Genomic DNA, 18,857 nt, shown 5'->3' with positions numbered 1-18,857 from the left:
ACTATTTACGTTCTTTGCCCTTTGTTTAAAAATAAATTTTAAAGATAAACCATTGATTTGAGAATTAAAGGAATCAATGAATTAATAAGAATTTTTTTTACAAATAGGTAGTTTTGGGATCAAATTGAATAAAATAAAAATATAAGAGACTAAATTACAAAAAGAAAAAAATTATCGAAAAGAGGTATTGAAGTTATATCTTATATGTAATCCACGGTAGTTGGAAATATATGACTCAAATTTGATTAAAAAGAGCTTAAACTAAGTAATCAAATCACAAAATAATTAAACCACTTAGCTAAGACTAAAATGTAGTTTTAATTCCGAGTTTTCGATTATTTGAACTTTATAAATTCGAATCGACTAAAAAAACTCGATATACCTTTTTTTTAGAAAATCGAATAATCGAAACAACATAGACTGCATCTACTAGTCTTAAAACTGTTTGAACTTCAATCTGGAACTTTGATAATCGACACTCTAAACTGTTTGATATACAACTTGAAGCAGCTATAATATAAATCCCAATCGTTTTCAGGTTTCCATGCCTTGTACAAATTTAGACTTATCCATGAACGTGAGGTCTTATAATGTTTGATAAACCGAAATGGCACGAAATACATCCGGTACCTGAAGCAGACGATTTTGCTTCGGTCCTCGGGTACATCGGATCGGATGCTTTATTGTTGTTTCTTACTCGACTTTCACAGTTGGTTCATCGATCGGCATTGGACTGACATCTACACCCTGAGAAAAACAAGCATCAAAACAACTTCTCAAGAGTTTTCGTATCAGTTTCCGAATGTGATTGCGGTTATATATGATATACTAGAGCTCTAGGGTGAGTATTGGATACGAGTGTGTGTCCAAATACGGATCCAAAATATGTGTCGAATACGGGTGCAGTACAGTGGTACTTAAAAAGAAAATGAAAGATCGGAACAACATTGGATATGAGTGCAAAGGCGTGTTATGGTGCTTTTATGTTCCAAAAGTTCATATTTGTACTTACAGTCTCATCTGTCACAGATCCTCTAGCTTGCTCAACTGTTCCTTTTTGGACCTGCTAAGAGAACAAATCCGATAAAAGTTTTTCGTAGAAATAAATAAATCTCTTCATAAATGCCTAAATCTCACAATCACGAAATTCGACATCGTAACATAGAGCGTACCGTATCTTTCGTATCTGGCCTGATCACTTCTCTCTTTACTCTACTTGGAATGAGCTTACTGAATCAATGTGACGAGTGAACCGCAAAGACGAAAAAAGAACGCAATCAGAAACAGTTGGCCAGTTGGGTGTGTAAAACCTGAAAAAGGGAAAAGGAAGAAAGAAAGATAAATACCGGTCCTCATCAACGTCCATGTCTGAATCCGAGTCCCATCTTTCATCTCCATCATCTTGATCTTCATCAGCCTGAATAATATGAACAAAAAAGAAACCAAGTTTGAGGGCAAAGTTGATATGAAGCTAATATGTAACATCAAGAAACTGAAGGAAATGTATCGATGCAAACTACAACCATTACGCGGGCAGAATAAAGACGATTTTCGCTCCAAAAAGAACATATAGCACGATTGTTTTCTCAAATTCGAGCAAAATAACCCGCTTTACGAATCGCTTTAGTTGTTTAAGCAGGCAGTCGTGAATGTCTAATGTCCCGAACATAGAAAGGAAAAAATATTTAAGTAAAATGTGCAATGCCAACCATGGATACATAATAAAAGCACATGCAATTCTGGGTAAAACCGGAAAACTTAGAATGGAAAATGTAATAAATTTCCTCCGGTATTGCAAGATTACTATAAAATAAGAAGTAGCAGCGGAACACACCTCAGGAAGCTCCGTATCAGGTGGCCTTTCTTGAAAATGGACACTTGGCGAATGCTGAAGCTTTGAGAGATTGTCGAGTAGCCTATTACGAATTTCTTCGAGTAACCGGCGTGAGTTTTTGTTTTCCATGTTACTAGGGGCAACATGAAGAGTATAATCTGGACCGAAATACTCGTAATACTCGTGCTGAGGCATCTTGTCGTCAACTTCCATTCCAAGTGCAACTCCTGTCTGCTCACATTAACAAAGTAACCCACCACAAGCAAATTAACATTTGATAAAAAATCGGTAGGCCAATCACTTAACCGATCAGTATATATTATTCAATAGAAAAAGTGATAGGTCGGCTACCTCATAGCACCAACAGCGAGCAACATTCCTAATGGTATACCCGCCACCACCTAGAAGCAATAACGGGACATTGAATGATCTCATAAATTTAACACACTCCGCGTGACCCTTGATTGAAAGATTGAAACACCCCAACCGATCTCCAGATAGAGAGTCGGCACCACATTGAAGAACCACAGCACCAGGCTTAAAAACTTCCATAACTTTACTGATGATTGGTTTAAACAGGTAATGATAACTCTCATCATCGATCCCGTCATCCAAAGGAACATTGAGGCAATAGTATTTCCCTTTTGAATATCCGATATCACGTATATCACCCGTACCGGGAAAATAATCTCCAAATTTATGAAATGAAACAGTCATGACCCTGTCAGTTGTATAAAATGCCTCCTCCACACCATCTCCATGGTGGATATCAATATCGACATATAGAACACGCTACAACAAAGGTAAAGGAAAAGCATTATCAATGACAGACTATTCCGTGAAAAACTGTTCCCCATGCAGAAACAAAAAACCGTAGACCCTAGGAGTACCAGTCATTAAGGTCAACACATATCATATCAGACAGGATAAGATTGGTACAAGAAGGAAATAATTAGATATTGATTTCGTTATGAAGAGTTTACTCGTGCACAAAAAACAAACAAAAAATTACTAAATCAGTCGAGAAAAGTCAGATAGAAAGCGTAGAAGGAAATTAGGTATCAAAGATATACCTGATGCTGCTTAAGAAGTTCCAGAATGGCAAGGACAATATCATTGACATAGCAAAAGCCCGAGGCCTCACACTTCTTTGCATGATGCAGGCCACCAGCCCAGTTAATGGCAATGTCACATAGACCATGGTTTAATTTGACAGCACCACCAACGGAGCCACCTGCATAAGTTTGACAGAAGGAGTAAAGGCCATCAAAGACTGGACAATCCTCACCAACATTAAAGCGCTTGAGCTGTCTGAGTTGATCTTGCTGTGTTTCAGGGGTTACGCTGCGGAGAAAGTTCACATAGTCATCAGCATGGAAGCGGCAAAGATCCCGATCCCTAGCAGGGAAGGGCTTGTGAACTTGCATATGCTGAAGCAGCCCATAGTGTGCTAGAAGGGCATGAGTCATTCGAATTCTGTGAGGCTTCATAGGGTGACCTTGGCCATAATAATAGTTCCCCACCTCCGGGTCGTAGAAATAGCACACCTTCCTCTTCACGCCGTCGGTCCCCGAAGGTAACGAATTCCCTCCGGTCTCCATCGAACAATAAGCTTTCAGTGATTGAATCTAAGTTTCCTCTCTTAACTTTTCTCCTGCTCTAATAAACAAAAATCCTAATTAGATTCGCTGTAAAATCAACAAACCACACTCAATTAACATCTCAAAGACAAAAGAATTGAAGAAGAACTATACTCATTTAGCTCCATTTCAAGCATACAAACATGTGAAGGTCGCAAAACAAGAACCCCATCATTCATCAGATTTACCGAGGAAAAAAGAAATTCAATTTACATGATTTTCACCAATAACCAAAAAAACAAACAAACAACGAATAGCATAATCACAAAAACAAAGTTGGGTTCGTAACCACAATCAAATCAGATATTTACCCATAATTTTTTTACTACATTGATGAGCAAAACAAGCATTTACAAATTGAACAAAGGCAAGAATAAACCATCATCCCAAGCTTCAAATAAACAAACAAAAACACATCTAAGAAGGGAAACAAAACTGAGAAATCAACGAAAGTTAAAAAAAGAGAAGAAAAAAGAATAAATTGACAGGCTTTGACGATATAACTTGGAACCAAAGATAGCAACCATTTTTAAACAAAACCCAGAATTAAAAACAATGTTGTTTTCACCTGCAGAAGAGGTATTAAAGGTTGTTCTTCTTTCACCTTCGTTGCTTCAGAACAACGGTTAAACCGTTGAAGGCTTAATTAAAGAGAAGGAGATTTGATTAGGGAATCAATATGCAGAGATTTGATAAATGCAAAGAGAAGTGGTTTTTTTTATTATTTTATACCGAACGGTCCAAACTAAACCGGTTCGAAAAGGACTTCAATGCAATTTCTAGAAAGTTTGATGCGTTGGAAACTTGGAATGAAAACATCAAGGATTGTGATGTAAATTTTAAGTAGTACATATACATGCGTACAAATACATCTACATCTATATAATTATTTAATTCTTTGAGTAAGTTAATTATATATATATACGATATAATCCAGTTACACTGTGTAAACCTTTTTAAAACTATAATATAAAAGAAATTAAAATTTAAAATTAATAATAAAAAATGAGAAATATTCACAGAAAATAATAATAAATTAATTTTAACCTGTGATTTCTCCTCCAATAAAAGTTTTACATATTTTTTAGGACTGTTGTATTGAAAAAAATCAAAGTCTGAGACTAACTTCTTATGTTTTTCCAGCGAATATCTTCTCATTTCTCACTGTTAATCTCAATATTTGATTTTCCCTTATCCAACGATCTTAAAATGTATAAAACTAAAAAGTTTTACATTATATAGTTAGAGCACTATGTAATTAGACCCTAACGTATGTATATAGTATATGATTAATCTAAAAGTGATTACGAGATAATATTTATTTAAAAAATTATCAACTTATTCGGACAATTCAACTTATTATATTATGAATTTAAAAAAAATACTTGAAATAATAGTAAATTATTAATTACTATTGAACAATTAATATATAAACTATGCAAATACAATTATATCTCGTAGAAAATAAATCTAAATTAAAATTTTGAACAATAATCTAATAAGCTTTTATCCAAAAAAAAACATTAAGATTTAAAAAGTTAAATTAATAGTAAAATAATAATAATAATAATAATTAATAGTAAAAAGAGCCGTTACACTTACAGCAGGACCAAAACAGCCCTTGAGTCGGCACTGTTTCTTTTTAAAGTCTCCGTTTGGCAGAAAAAATAAGGAGGGAATGGGATCCGCTTCTTTTTAAAGTCTCCATTGGCAGAAAAAATAAGGAGGGAATGGGATCCGCTTCTTCTTGTTGAAGGATTCACCTTCTGCTCTTTTGAAGATTCAAGGTATGTTATTATTATTTTTTTTTGGTTTTCTCCTCATAATTTTCGTGAGTGGTCTACAGAGGATGGGGTTTAGGCTTTTGATTTGATATTTGATTCATGGATACCTCGAGTATTACAGTGTTAGATTCTAGGTTTTCCTAACTTTTTGATGTAAATAAATCAAGCAGGTAGTTATGCTTTGTGGATTTTCATTTAGTTTGTGATGCTTTTGGTTCCTAATGTGGGTTTTGGCCCCTGTGGTGAATTTTACACAAATTATCTATTTCATGATTTTTGTTTTTTCTGGTTTGCATTTTCATTCTTTTCTAATGGATTACTCAATCAAATATTTTCCACCTCAAATCCTGATTGTGTGTTCATAATATGGATGTGTGGAGCAAACAAGGAAAATAGTTTCCAAAAGCAAACTGTATAACCTCTTTAAATCTCCCTAAACCATAGAATATGTGAGTTCAGATAACACGTTTGTGTGATCTATGATGATGACTTGCTCTCCTGATTTTATATAGATTGTAGATTGGAGAGCTTGAAACTGTTGTATACCTTCATACGCGCCATACCTTGTCGTCAGGAACACGCGAAGGAAGGACTCCCTGGTGAGCCTCTCATTACTAAAGTATTCACAAGTTCTGATGATGAGTTGTTAGTTGCTATCAACTGCTTTCGATATATATCAAAATTCAATCTGGAGATACCAAGGTAAGAAATTACATTTGAAACAATTATTGAATAGGTATTATTGATAGCTATTCAAGAGAACATAATGACTAATGATCAGTGCTTGTCTGGTACTGGTTCCTTGAGGGTTGGAGCTGAGCTTTTAGCAAAGCAATTAATAGTGCACAGTCTTCTTCTGTTTCTAATTTGTGTTCTAGTGAGTTATTATTTGAGGAGCACTAAATGCTTCTTTTGCCCATCTTTTATTTGCCATCGTATTATATACATTCCACTGCCATCACGGGGAAACCATTTGAAAGTTTTTACGATGGGGAAACAAATTAATGCCTTCATTAATTACTGTTTTCAATATATCATTTCCTTTTGATTGGTGCATTGAGAGTGAGAACATGCTTATACGGTACATGATTTAGACTTAGTTATTCTCCATATGTCTTACTACAAAATATGCGATTTCCCTTTTATTGCTTGCTTTTGGTTTTAAATTCTTGGTGATGTACCTGCTGGAGCTATAGTGCTTCTTCATGCCTGTGCTCATAAGTCAATGGGTGTTGATCCAACTGTTAAACAACGGGAGCAATCATACAGTTGATAAGATCTAAAGGGCTATTGCCCTTCTTTGACAGTGCTAATCAGGTAATTGTCTGATGTTAGAATGTTGCTTAGTGTACTCCATAGACGTTAATCTTATAGTTTTCATAGGTTATAGAATGGTTATTTTACACTTGAATTTTGACATCCAGGGATTTGTAAGTGGTAGCTTAGATGCAGATGCACAACATGTTCGCATGTTTACTGCAGATGGGGGAATGCTTTGTAGCTCAAAGCTACGCAACAAACATGGGACCTTATAGTGAAGTGAAATACTTAAAAAAATTTAAAGAAATTTTTATACTATATCAAAATATTACAAATAAATTATAAAAAATAGTTATTTTACTATATTTTAAGTTAATATATTTAAAATATTTAACACTAAAATTTTAAACTCAACTTCTTTTAAGAACTTTTAAAATGCATTTTCTTATAGTACTTTTTAGAAGCATTGCCAAATCTATTTTTATGGATTCGTAGACAAAACCAGAATGATGGATAATACTTTTAAATTCTACGTTATTAAAAAAACTAAACATGGTCGTAGTATTTTTTAATGGAAAATTTCTTATATTGATTTCTTTTGTAAGTTATAAATATAAAAAGATTCCTTGAATAGAGAAGAAGGTGATGAAGTATATGAGGAGCTTATGATTGGTCTCAGCCTCGATGTTTTCTTGGTGCAACCTATTTGTGATGTGCCGAACATATGAGGGGTTGTTGGGATATACAACTTCATACTTCCTGGTTCATTCTCTATTCTTATAACTCCAATTTAATATCTCCCCTCAAATGATTGTGGCCAAATGATTTTAAGGGACATGAAATTTGTGTTCCTAGCACAAAAAATACATGATTTCTTTGTAATATTGCTTTTGACTTGAATAAAAAATGTTTGATAGTATACAATATACTTAAATGTTGAATGAAATGATATTTTCGTCTCACCCTAACTACATCTGACTTGATGCTTGTATTTTTAATATTTTTAGCTCTAATTTATTCTTGTCTAAAAATTTGATATAAAATAATTATCCGCGTTATTTTTTATTTTTTTGGTTTTGTGTTAGTTATTGTGACAAAGAACTTGCAAGTTATTGTTTTAGCTTGAAAGGGAATAGCCGGTGGCTTGATTCTCGTGTATTTTTCCAACGGTAATTTCTTTTTCTTCTTCTTCAAGGATTCACCTTCTGCTCATCTTTCTTAAAGGTATGCTTTTATTTCTTAGTGTGGGTTTATGCCCCTGTAATGAATTTTCTTAAGCTATAAATATATTATTCTCCTATTTTCACTCCCTTCTCATTACAAGGAATTCTAGTCTATATTACACCTGAACTTTTTAAATTTCTGTTGAAAAAAACAGTGATGAGGATAGCATGCATAACAACGAACTAGTAATTTAGTTAGGTTGTTACATGGAATCTATAACGTGCATCGACCTATAAGATCCTTTTCCCTATCATGTTGGATATGCATATCCAGAGAAATCGTTGATATTACTTTCTTTTCAATTTCATTAAAAAGTTGTAAAGTTGTTAAGCTTGCAATATTTACTCTTTCAGTTTGGTTTGTCTATTCTAAGACCATTTGAATTGATTAATTAATCTAAAATTAAAGGCTAAATTGTATAGAAAATTTACTCATGCTTTTTTTAACAGATAATATCTATTTGGAACTTTCTTTTCTATAAGCAACAAGTATAGAGATGTTCTCTTGAATAGAAATGAAGGTGATGAAGTATAGGAGGTAATTATGACTGGTTTCAGCCTCGATGTTTTCTTGGTGTAGCCAGCCTATTTCTGTCGTGTCGAACATCTTAGGGTTGTTTGGCTGAATGAATATACAACTTCCTAGTTTCTGATTCATTTTCTATTCTTATAACTCCAATTTCACTTCTCTCCACAAATGATGGTGGTCAAATGATTTTCAGCAGATAGGGAATCTATGTCCCGAGCACCAAAATAATATTTTTTTCTTTATAATATTTTTTTATAACTCCAATTTATATTTTTAAGTTGATGCCTTGATTAGACACATTCCCTCAAGTGGATAATGTTTACTCTTAAGTTAATATTTAAACTTTAATTCCATCCATTTTTTTGTTATTATTAGCAGGGGTTGGCTCATGATTTTATGTTAGGGGACGAATGTAAACTTATAAAATTTCAAGGGATGAACTTGAATTATAAATTTTAGAGGAGACGAAAATATTTTTAATAAAAAAATTCATAGAAAATATCTAAAAATATTATAATTTTAAATTTTAGGGGAGTGACCACCCACCCCGCCTAGGTCATCACTGTTATTAGTTGTGTTAACTTTTTAATGATAACAAAACATATTTCATGTAGATTATAATATCATTATTATTATTTTTTTAAATATATTAAAAGTTTCAATACAATGCAATATTTAAAGTAAAATTATACTAAAAAATTTAATAGATTAGCTTACTTATTTCTCTTAATAGATTTGTTTATATTTATTTGAACCTTTAATATATATTTTTTATTTTACAACAAAACAATATTTCATTTGTTTTTTCTGACTAAAAATCATAGTATTTCACTCGTAATTTCACCGTTTCCTTTTATCTTTGTTTTATTTAAAAAAAATCATTTAAAAAACAGGCATGATGAGGTGTTAGATAACAAATGAAAACTTGAAGCTCAAATGCAAAGCCATATACATATTTGATATATGATTATGTGTGATCAATTCTACCCAAAACTCCGTCCCAAATCTACATTCATAAACATGAAATTAAGTTCTCAATATCAAATTCGGAAAACAGATGATACACCAAAATCAACACGAAAGACGAATGGCAATCCGCAATCAATCCGGTCATAAGCTACTTTGTGGCCTGTGCAATTATGTTGCTAATGGAACTCGCCTGCTCTTTCGCGGTCTCCACCAGTGAATCCTATGGTTCAACAAAGCAGTTATCTCAGAAAATCGGAAATTACGACACACGACGTGCAGGATGTTTCAACGATGGAAGGTAAAAGTTCTACCTGTGCAGCTATTAAACGTGCAACAGTTTTCTTGCTCGTCTCTTGAAGTTCGCCGGCAAGCAAGAGTTCATCCAATATATAGTAGGCCTTCAATGTCAAATGGCAGCAAAGAATTATTCAAAGACCCTATTTTAACATCCTTAATAATGCCATTTACCTCCGATTTTCAGAAGCCGCATCTTGTTCTAAAATGGATTAAATACTTCGCTAACATTGGTATCAGAATTCACAAGGTGATATAACATGAACAACTTTGCAGAAAACTACAAGAACTCTCATGTAAATGTCTGTCCTCTGAATCACGAAGAAGGATTTCATAAAAGTACTAATTTTTTTACGAAAATAGGGTGCGTGTGAAATGCCTTTTCTCAGATATGAATTTCATCAATTCTGAACTATATAATTCCTTTCCTCAACAACATGGTTAACATCCCACCATAAGGATAACATTTTCGGGGGTATTTATCTGGAAAGTAGGAAAAACTATGGTGCCGTACATGAAGAAAACGGCCTACAATCCCTCAATTGACTGGCAACAATTCAGAAGATGAATGCTAAGCGCTTCTTAAGGATATATGAGTTGAGACTGGATAAAAGCAAGAGACACACTGGTATGGGAGTAAGTATGGAGTTTTAGAGTTTATGCTTAAATGAATACAAATAATGAGAAGAATGGAGTGGTTCTATAGTTGGAGGATAACTGCTGCTAAAGATTACATAAATAAGAGCATAATTTACATAAAACACAAGGATTTAGATGTAAACTGCTCTGAAAAGAAGAGGAAACAGAACCCTAACAACAGTTACATGACAAGCATAATACTTGTACCTTATGGAAGTTGAAGATCAAGTCCAATTCACAGACCTGGATATAAATAAATTCAAAATCAGATAAAACATAATGTAATGTTAGTGATTTAATGAAAATTGGAAAGTCAAGTTTAAGTTCACTCACACTGCCAAAGTATCGATCAAGTATCTCAACAAAATGATGAATGATTTCTAGAACCTCTAATTCATTGTCATCCTGGTCAATGCACATGCAGAAGTAAAGACTAGCATATCTGCATAATTTATCCCAACTCAGCTGATAAATCTCTGAAATGGTAAAATAGATTACTCATAAAAGCAGACTCACTAACAGATAGTAGTATTACCTTTTGTAAACAACTTTAAACCCTCTCCAATCCACAAAATTACAGAGTTTGGGCCCCCTACTGAGAATCACTCCACCGAGCTCACGGATAACCTTCTCAAAATGCATTTCATAAAGCATTAATATAATGAAGGCAAGAGTGACATAAAAAAAGCACCAACAAAGTACTGATGATAAAGAAAAACACACCAGAATCTATAATTATAAAGTATTTTTTTCCTTTTTGTGCAAACTTTATAAATCTAATCAATGCCGTTGATCAAATGTGCTAGTCATACCTTTGTTCTCTCCTTCTGAGAATAAGGAGAATACCATTTTGTCAACCTAACTTTCCCTTGTCGGCTAATTAAAAGAACAAAATGAATCTGAAACACAAAAGAGGCTTATAGGTTACAGATACTATCAATACAACAAATCAACAACTGAAAAAATGAAGCTTGATTTTAGGTTTATAAAGTGAAATTAAACAATGATATGTTGATAACAGAGTAAAACTAGAGCAATATATATGTGACTCTCTCTCTCTCTCTCTCTATATATATATATATATATATATATATATATATATATCACTGCGATAATCAGATCCCAAAATTAGCACAAATTCATTCTTTGCTCGCACTATGAGAGCCAAAGCCGATTCTCAAGAAGACAAATTAAAGTACTTAATGAGATCTATGTGAATTTCTAGTTATAGAACTCGACTAGTAACATGTGGCTTTGGCCATCCTCTTAGCATGCTTCTTCATGGACAAATTTTCAACAGTTAAAGTATAAAGAATGTAATTTCCTTCATATCAATAATAACCTTACAGTTCTCACCCAGGGAGAAACAATATGATTAATGTCTCACTGAAAAGTGAAACCATTAAAACAATAAGGTTTTATCAAACAGAAAAATTATAGAAATCACCAGAATTATGTCGTTAAACTCGAATATTCCAAAATGCAAAGGAGAACGTCAAACAGAAATGTTTAAGTACAATCGAATAAGATTAAAAGAAGAAGAAATAAGTTGGATCTAACAATAAATCAGAAGAACTATCAAAACGAATCATTTAAAGTGAGCTACAACTATCAAAATGGAGCATTTACAGTGAACAAACGATATTAAAAACACAAAACAAAATTTCTACACAAACAAGTCGCAGATCCGAATAGAAACCAGAAGCAGCAAGCCGGCAAAGCATAAATTCGGGAAATATCAAGATCATAAAATATTTTTAAAATTCAGAATTCACAGAATCAAAAGCTTAAACAGCGTCTATAAGCAAGAAAAAAAAAGCAGATCCATGCTTTGCATTGAAAAAAAGGATCGAAAACAGATCATATAACCAAATCGCCGAACAATCCTAATAATAAGATCAAACTATGAAAGGCGAGTTAGTTACCATCCTTGATAATAGCCGAAAGAACAGTCAAAAATGAAAATCTGGATTCTCCGAGAGCTCAGACGCAGGTATCCCGATTCGGATTTATGGTGCTGCTGCGGTGCCATTTTTTATTTATAGTTGAACAATTTGGGTAAACTACACTAGATACCACCAACTTTTCTGTCGACTCGTTTATACAACTGAACTTTTAATTTTTCTAATTATAACACTAAATTTTAATTTTACATTCAATTAAGCAACTCCGTTGCTAAATCACTAATGAGATGATGACATGGATAACGATTGTTGAAGTGGGATCCACACCACAACAACATTATTTTGGAACGATTTTCATGATGCCTAAACATTAAACTTTAGGGGTGTATTGTCACTGAACTTTTAAACAATTTTATTTTTTACCACTGTATTTTTTTACTGTCGTCAAAGCCAATCACTACCAGTCACTGATCATCTTTCGCAGCAAAATTCATACTAAAATGTTCACATTTTACTATTTATTCTTCTCATATGTTAGTTTCCATAAAACCTACCCAAAATAAAAAAAAAAAAGCATAAAAAATCTACCATTTTTAGATGTTTGGAGACTTTATTAGATTTACATGATTTTGGGTGTTTGTTAAAAAATATAAACTATGAAAAACATTATTTCTAGAAGACAGACAACATACCTCAAAACTAGCTTCATCGGTCGATCATTGAAAGGAATCGATGTATTAAATGATTTTCGTCGATTTTGAATGGGTTTCATGGAAAACCAATCTTACGAGAAGAAAGATGAGAAAAATATAAATGTTTTAGTACTGATATTTCCACGATATATAACCGATGAACGATATTTCCTGGTTATCGGCGATAGCCGAAAAGTTTAGTGGTACAAAAGAAAAATGTTTAAAAGTTCAGCGATAAAATTGATACACCCCAAAAGTTTAGTGTCTAATATGATGTTGTTTTAAGAATCAAAACAACAACACCAAAATGACTTGTTTTGGTTGGCATGTCCATTAGCAACCATTAACCATGTCATCATCTCGTTAATGACTTAACGATGGAGTGGTATAATTGAATATAAAACTAAAGTTCAATGTTATAATTGGCAAAATTGAAAGTTCAATGGAATAAACGAGTCAACAGACAAAGTTCAATTGTATGTGAGGTAGTTTACCCGAACAATTTTACTCCTTCATTAACAAAATGGTAAATATAGATTTTAGTACCCAAACTTGACTTTAATGTTCAATTTGATGCATGAACTCTTATTATTAGAATACATACTTGAACTTGACTTCTTGATTCAAATCAGTACTTGAAATTGTCTTCTTAGTTCAATTTAGAACTTATGATGTTTTTTTTTATTTTTGCTCAATTAGGTGTCTGAATTTAACTTTTCAGCTTAAATTATTGAATTAATATCAAAACTTGACTTCATAGTTTAATTTGATAATTATAATTTCTGGTTCAATTAATTATTATATTTGAAATAGAAATACTTATATTTTATAAAATTTTAAAAATTATTTAAATTCATTTAATTCATTTGAACGAATTTAAATTCCAAATAATTCAGTTTGAATTAAGAAATCAAGATCATGTACCAATTTGAATCAAGAAACAAAATTTAATTACCTAATTCAAAAGAAAATTAGAAGTTCCAAAATGAACTAAAATTTAAATTCATATATTTAATTGTACCATTTTAAATAACAAATTAAACTTGAAAATTTAAGTATCAAAATGTATATTTCCCATAAAAAAAATGAAAGCCGATGATGTATGTTCAGGTTTTGAGCTGGCGTATATAATGATCTGGCCCAATATGAGAATCAACAGATGGCCAATTCTCACACCGATAAGTAAGGCCAGCGCGGTCCAATTAGGTCGGTCCATGGTCCGAAACTTTTATTTTCTTTGCCACTCTTTTGGATATTTTACATCCTTTTATATACTTTAATTTTTTATTAATTAATTGTTTATCAACGTTGATCATTAAGTCTAATAACAATTAGATTGTTAATAATTTAACACCCTATGTAATATCATAATACTATCAAATATATTTAAAATTTTATTGATTTATTAATAAATTTTATGATTTTTTCAAAAATCGGATTAAAATTTTAATTAAATAAACTATAAATCTAATTTTTCTATTTCAATATTTAATTGAATTTATTTATTTTATTAAAAAACCTAATTATTTTTTGAAAGTCCGGAAACTTGGAGGACCTTAAACCTAGGTCCTTTTTTCCAATGGAAAATTCTTGGGTTATTACCTCGTCTTTTGTCAATGTGAGAGACAGGGACTTGTTTCCAACAAGATAGGATGGTCTATCACGGTTTCTTTCCGTGGACTGAAAATTTCCAACGATAGCGTAAATATATTACACGAACCAAACGATTTAACTAGTAAAAGAATTGTTGTTAATCTTGAGATCTCGAGTTGGAGTATTAAGAATATCAGAAGTGTGAGCGTTTAATGTCAAATAGTTAAGAATTATTATTTTTATTTACTATAAAACAGAAAGAAACTAACTATCCATAGAAGACCTTGTATCCCTATCAAGAAGCCTTGGACCCCAGGGGTTGGGTGTCTCAGCACATAGATCAACCCAGGCTGGTCAAGTAGTCCGCTACAATGTTACTTTCGCGATTAATATAAGACAGCTTAATCACATGCTGTCTGGTTATTATCTCTCGGATTTTACGGACAATAGTCACGTCGTTCGGTTGAAGTGCAGAGTTGAAAATGTGGATGGTCTCACTACTTATTTACTGAAAATCATTTGGCCACCATCATTTGTGGAGATATGAAATTGGAGTTGTAAGAATAGAGAATGAATCAAAAAGTAGAAGTTGTATATTCATTCAGCCAAACAACTTTCAGATGTCCGGCACAACACAAATAGACTACTCCAGGAAAACATCGAGGATGAAACCATTCATAATTACCTCCTATACTTCATCACCTTCCGCTCTATTCAAGAAAAAAATCTCTGTACTTATTACTTATAGAAAAGAAAGTTCCAAATAGGATATTACAAAGAAAAAATTTATTTTGTGCTCGGAACACCTATTCCATATCTGCTGAAAATTATTTGGCCACCATCATTTGTGGAGAGATGTGAAATTGGAGTTATAATAATAGATAATGAATTAAAAGTATGAAGTTGTATATTCATTTAGCCAAACAATCCCAGATGTTCGACACAACACAAATAGGCTGCACCAGGAAAATATCAAGTTTGAAACCAGTCATAATTACCTCCTATACTTCATCACCTTCCTCTCTATTCAAGAGAACATCTCTATGCTTATTTCTTATAGAAAAAAAAGTTTAAATAAGATATTACAAAGAAAAAAAATATTATTTTGGTGCTCGGAACACCGATTCCCTATCTGCTGAAAATCATTTGGCCATTGTCATTTGTGAAGAGATGTGAAATTGGAGTTATAAATTATAATAATAGAGAATGAATTAGAAAGTAGGAAGTTGTATATTCATTCAGCCAAACAACCCCCCAGATGTTTGGCACATCACAAATAGGCTGCACCAGAAAAACATCGAGGCTGAAACCGGTCATAATTACCTCCTGTACTCCATCCCCTTCCTTTCTATTCAAGAGAACATCTCTATACTTATTGCTTATAGAAAAGAAAGTTCTAAATAGAATATTACAAAGAAAAAATATATTATTTTGGTGCTCGGGACATATATTTCTATCTGCTGAAAATCATTTGGCCACCATCATTTGTGGAAAGATGTGAAATTGGAGTTACAACTTATAAGAATAAAGAATGAATCAGAAAGTAGGAAGTTCAGCCAAACAACCCTCAGATGTTCGGCACAGCAGAAATAGGCTAGCTACACCATGAAAACATCGAGGCTGAAACCAGTCATAATTACCTCATATACTTCATCACCTTATCTCTATTCAAGAGAACATCTCTATACTTATTGCTTATAGGAAAGAAAGTTCCAAATATATATTCTCTGTTAAAAAAAGCATGAATAAATTTTCTATACAATTTAGCCTTTAATTTTAGATTAACTAGTCATTCAAATGGTCTTAGAATAGACAAACCAAACTAAAGAGTATATATTGCAAGCTAAACAACTTTACAACTTTTTAATGAAATTAAAAGAAAGTAATATCAACAATTTCTCTGGATATGCATATCCAACATGATAGGGAAAATGATCTTATAGGTCGATGCATGTGATAGATTCCATGTAACAACCTATCTAAATTACTAGTTCATTGTTATGCATATTATCCTCATCACTGTTTTCTTCAACAGAAATTTCAAAAGTTCAGGTATAGCATAGACTAGAATTCCTTGTAATAAGAAGGAAGTGAAAATAGGAGAAGAATATATTTCTAGCTTAAGAAAATTCACTACAGGGGTATAAACCAATACCAGGAACTAAAAGCATACCTTTAAGAAAGATGAGCAGAAGGTGAATCCTTGAAGAAGAAGAACAAGAGATTACCGTTGGAAAAATACATGAGGATCAAGCCATCGACTATTCTATTTCAAGCTATGAGTTCTTTTACACAATAACTAACCTAAACCCAAAAAAATGAATAATTATTTTATATCAAATTTGTAGACAAGAACAAATTAGAGATAAAAATATTAAAAATACCAGCATCAAGTCAGATGTAGTTAGGGTGAGACAAAAATATCATTTCACATGCAACATTTAAGTATATACTATCAAACATTTTATTCAAGACAAAAGCTATATTACAAAGAAATCATGTATTTTTGGTGCTAGGAACCCAAATTTCATGTACTTGAAATCATTTGGCCACAATTATTTGAGGGGAGATATTAAATTGGAGTTATAAGAATAGAGAATGAATCAGGAAGTATAAAGTTGTATATCCCAACAGCCACTCATATGTTCGTACAACACAAATAGGCTGCACCAAGAAAACATCGAGGCTGAGACCAATCATAAGCACCTCATATACTTCATCACCTTCTTCTCTATTCAAGGGAATCTCTTTATATTTAAAAATACTACGACCATGTTAGTTTTTTTAATATCGTATAATCTAAAAATATTAACCATCATTCTGGCTTTGTCTACGAATCCATCAAAATAGGTTTGGCAATACTTTGAAAAGTACTATGAGAAAGTGCCTTTTAAAAGTTCTTGAAAGAAGTTGAGTTTAAAATTTTAGTGTTAAATATTTTAAATATATTAACTTAAAATATAGTAAAATAACTATTTTTTTATAATTTATTTGTAATATTTTGATATAGTATAAAAATTTCTTTAAACTTTTTTAAGTATTTCACAGGTCCCATGTTTTTTGCGTAGCTTTGAGCTACAAAGCATTCCCCCCATCTGCAGTAAACATGCGAACATGTTGTGCATTTGCATCTAAGCTACCACTTACAAATCCCTGGATGTCAAAATTCAAGTGTAAAATAACCATTATATAACCTATGAAAACTATAAGATTAACGTCTATGGAGTACACTAAGCAACATTCTAACATCAGACAATTAGCTGATTAGCACTGTCAAAGAAGGGCAATAGCCCTTTAGATCTTATCAACTGTATGATCTGCTCCCGTTGTTTAACAGTTGGATCAACACCCATTGGGTTACGAGCACAGGCATGAAGAAGCACTATAGCTCCAGCAGGTACATCACCAAGAATTTAAAACCAAAAGCAAGCAACAAAAGGGAAATCGCATATTTTGTAGTAAGACATATGGAGAATAGCCAAGTCTAAATCATGTACCGTATAAGCATGTTCTCACTCTCAATGCACCAATCAAAAGGAAATGATTTATTGAAAACTGTAATTAATGAAGGCATTAATTTGTTTCCCCATCGTGAAAACTTTCAAATGGTTTCCCCGTGATGGCAGTGGAATGCATATAGTACGCTGGCAAACAAAAGATGGGCAAAAGAAGCATTCAATGCTCCTCAAATAATAACAACTCACTAGAACACAAATTAGAAATAGAAGAAGATTGTGCACTATTAATTGCTTTGCTAAAAGCTCAGCTCCAACCCTCAAGGAACCAGTACCAGACAAGCACTGATCATTAGCCACTATGTTCTCTTGAATAGCTATCAAGTAATACCTATTTAATAATTGTTTCAAATGTAATTTCTTACCTTGGTATCTCCGAATTGAATTTTGATATATATCCAAAGCTGTTGATAGCAACTAACCACTGATCATCAGAACTTGTGAATACTTTAGTAATGAGAGGCTCACCAGGGAGATACAATAGTTTCAAGCTCTCCAATCCACAATCTATATAAAATCAGGAGAGTAAGTCATCATCATAGATCACACAAACGTGTTATCTGAACTCACATATTCTATGGTTTAGGGAGATTAAAAGAGGTTATACAGTTTGCTTTTGGAAACTATTTTCCTTGTTTGCTCCACACATCCATATTATGAACACACAGTTAGGATTTCCAGGTTTGAGGTGGAAAATATTTGATTGAGTAAGCCATTAGAAAAGAATGAAAATGCAAACTAGAAAAAACAAAAATCATGAAATAGATAATTTTTGAAAATTCACCACAGGGGCCAAAACCCACATTAGGAACCAAAAGCATCACAAACTAAATGAAAATCTACAAAGCATAACTACCTGCTTGATTTATTTACATCAAAAAGTTAGGAAAACCTAGAATCTAACACTGTAATACTAGACGTATCAATGAATCTTCAAAAACTTAAACACCCATCCTCTGTAGACCGCTCACGAAAATTATG

At 32.5% G+C, this 18,857-nt stretch overlaps 2 protein-coding genes across 4 annotated transcripts; both read right to left on the bottom strand.

Moving 5' to 3' along the window:
• Positions 1-455: 455 nt before the first annotated feature.
• Positions 456-4,160, bottom strand: LOC120175669 (histone deacetylase 19). Of its 3 annotated transcripts, none has more exons than XM_039182271.1 (8): positions 4,043-4,160; positions 2,908-3,493; positions 2,186-2,626; positions 1,835-2,065; positions 1,347-1,417; positions 1,173-1,230; positions 1,013-1,066; positions 456-747 (listed from the first exon to the last, which is right to left on the bottom strand). In XM_039182271.1, exons 2-8 carry the CDS (start codon positions 3,433-3,435, stop codon positions 694-696), a joined length of 1,437 nt encoding a protein of 478 aa, XP_039038202.1. In that variant the 5' UTR covers positions 3,436-3,493; positions 4,043-4,160; the 3' UTR covers positions 456-693. The 3 variants fall into 3 exon arrangements, with proteins under 3 accessions (XP_039038202.1, XP_039038205.1, XP_039038204.1); XM_039182274.1 differs by having other exon boundaries at positions 1,013-1,063; XM_039182273.1 differs by having other exon boundaries at positions 2,908-3,488.
• A 5,035-nt stretch (positions 4,161-9,195) lies between these two features.
• LOC120175454 (AP-1 complex subunit sigma-2-like) lies at positions 9,196-12,187 on the bottom strand. The gene is made up of 7 exons (XM_039182080.1): positions 12,098-12,187; positions 10,985-11,071; positions 10,708-10,799; positions 10,506-10,614; positions 10,380-10,415; positions 9,551-9,637; positions 9,196-9,459 (listed from the first exon to the last, which is right to left on the bottom strand). Exons 1-7 carry the CDS (start codon positions 12,098-12,100, stop codon positions 9,388-9,390), a joined length of 486 nt encoding a protein of 161 aa, XP_039038011.1. The 5' UTR covers positions 12,101-12,187; the 3' UTR covers positions 9,196-9,387.
• Between the last annotated feature and the right edge of the window lie 6,670 nt (positions 12,188-18,857).

This window comes from Hibiscus syriacus, unplaced genomic scaffold (assembly GCF_006381635.1).
Source record: "Hibiscus syriacus cultivar Baekdansim isolate YM2019G1 unplaced genomic scaffold, ASM638163v2 tig00112206_pilon, whole genome shotgun sequence".
NCBI classification, from domain to species: Eukaryota; Viridiplantae; Streptophyta; class Magnoliopsida; order Malvales; family Malvaceae; genus Hibiscus; species Hibiscus syriacus.
Note: the sequence above shows the minus strand (reverse complement) of the source record. Positions and strands in the feature narration are given on the sequence as shown.

Excerpts from the sequence above, each read along its gene's own strand:
- LOC120175669 (XM_039182271.1), bottom strand. The coding sequence starts at position 3,435 with ATGGAGACCGGAGGGAATTCGTTACCTTCGGGGACCGACGGCGTGAAG. Across the intron at positions 2,627-2,907 it reads AACTTCTTAAGCAGCATCAG|CGTGTTCTATATGTCGATAT; the intron begins GTATATCTTTGA and ends CCTTTGTTGTAG. Across the intron at positions 2,066-2,185 it reads CTCGCTGTTGGTGCTATGAG|ACAGGAGTTGCACTTGGAAT; the intron begins GTAGCCGACCTA and ends TAATGTGAGCAG.
- LOC120175454 (XM_039182080.1), bottom strand. Across the intron at positions 10,416-10,505 it reads TTGATCGATACTTTGGCAGT|GTCTGTGAATTGGACTTGAT; the intron begins GTGAGTGAACTT and ends ATTTATATCCAG. Across the intron at positions 9,460-9,550 it reads CACGTTTAATAGCTGCACAG|GATTCACTGGTGGAGACCGC; the intron begins GTAGAACTTTTA and ends GTTGAACCATAG.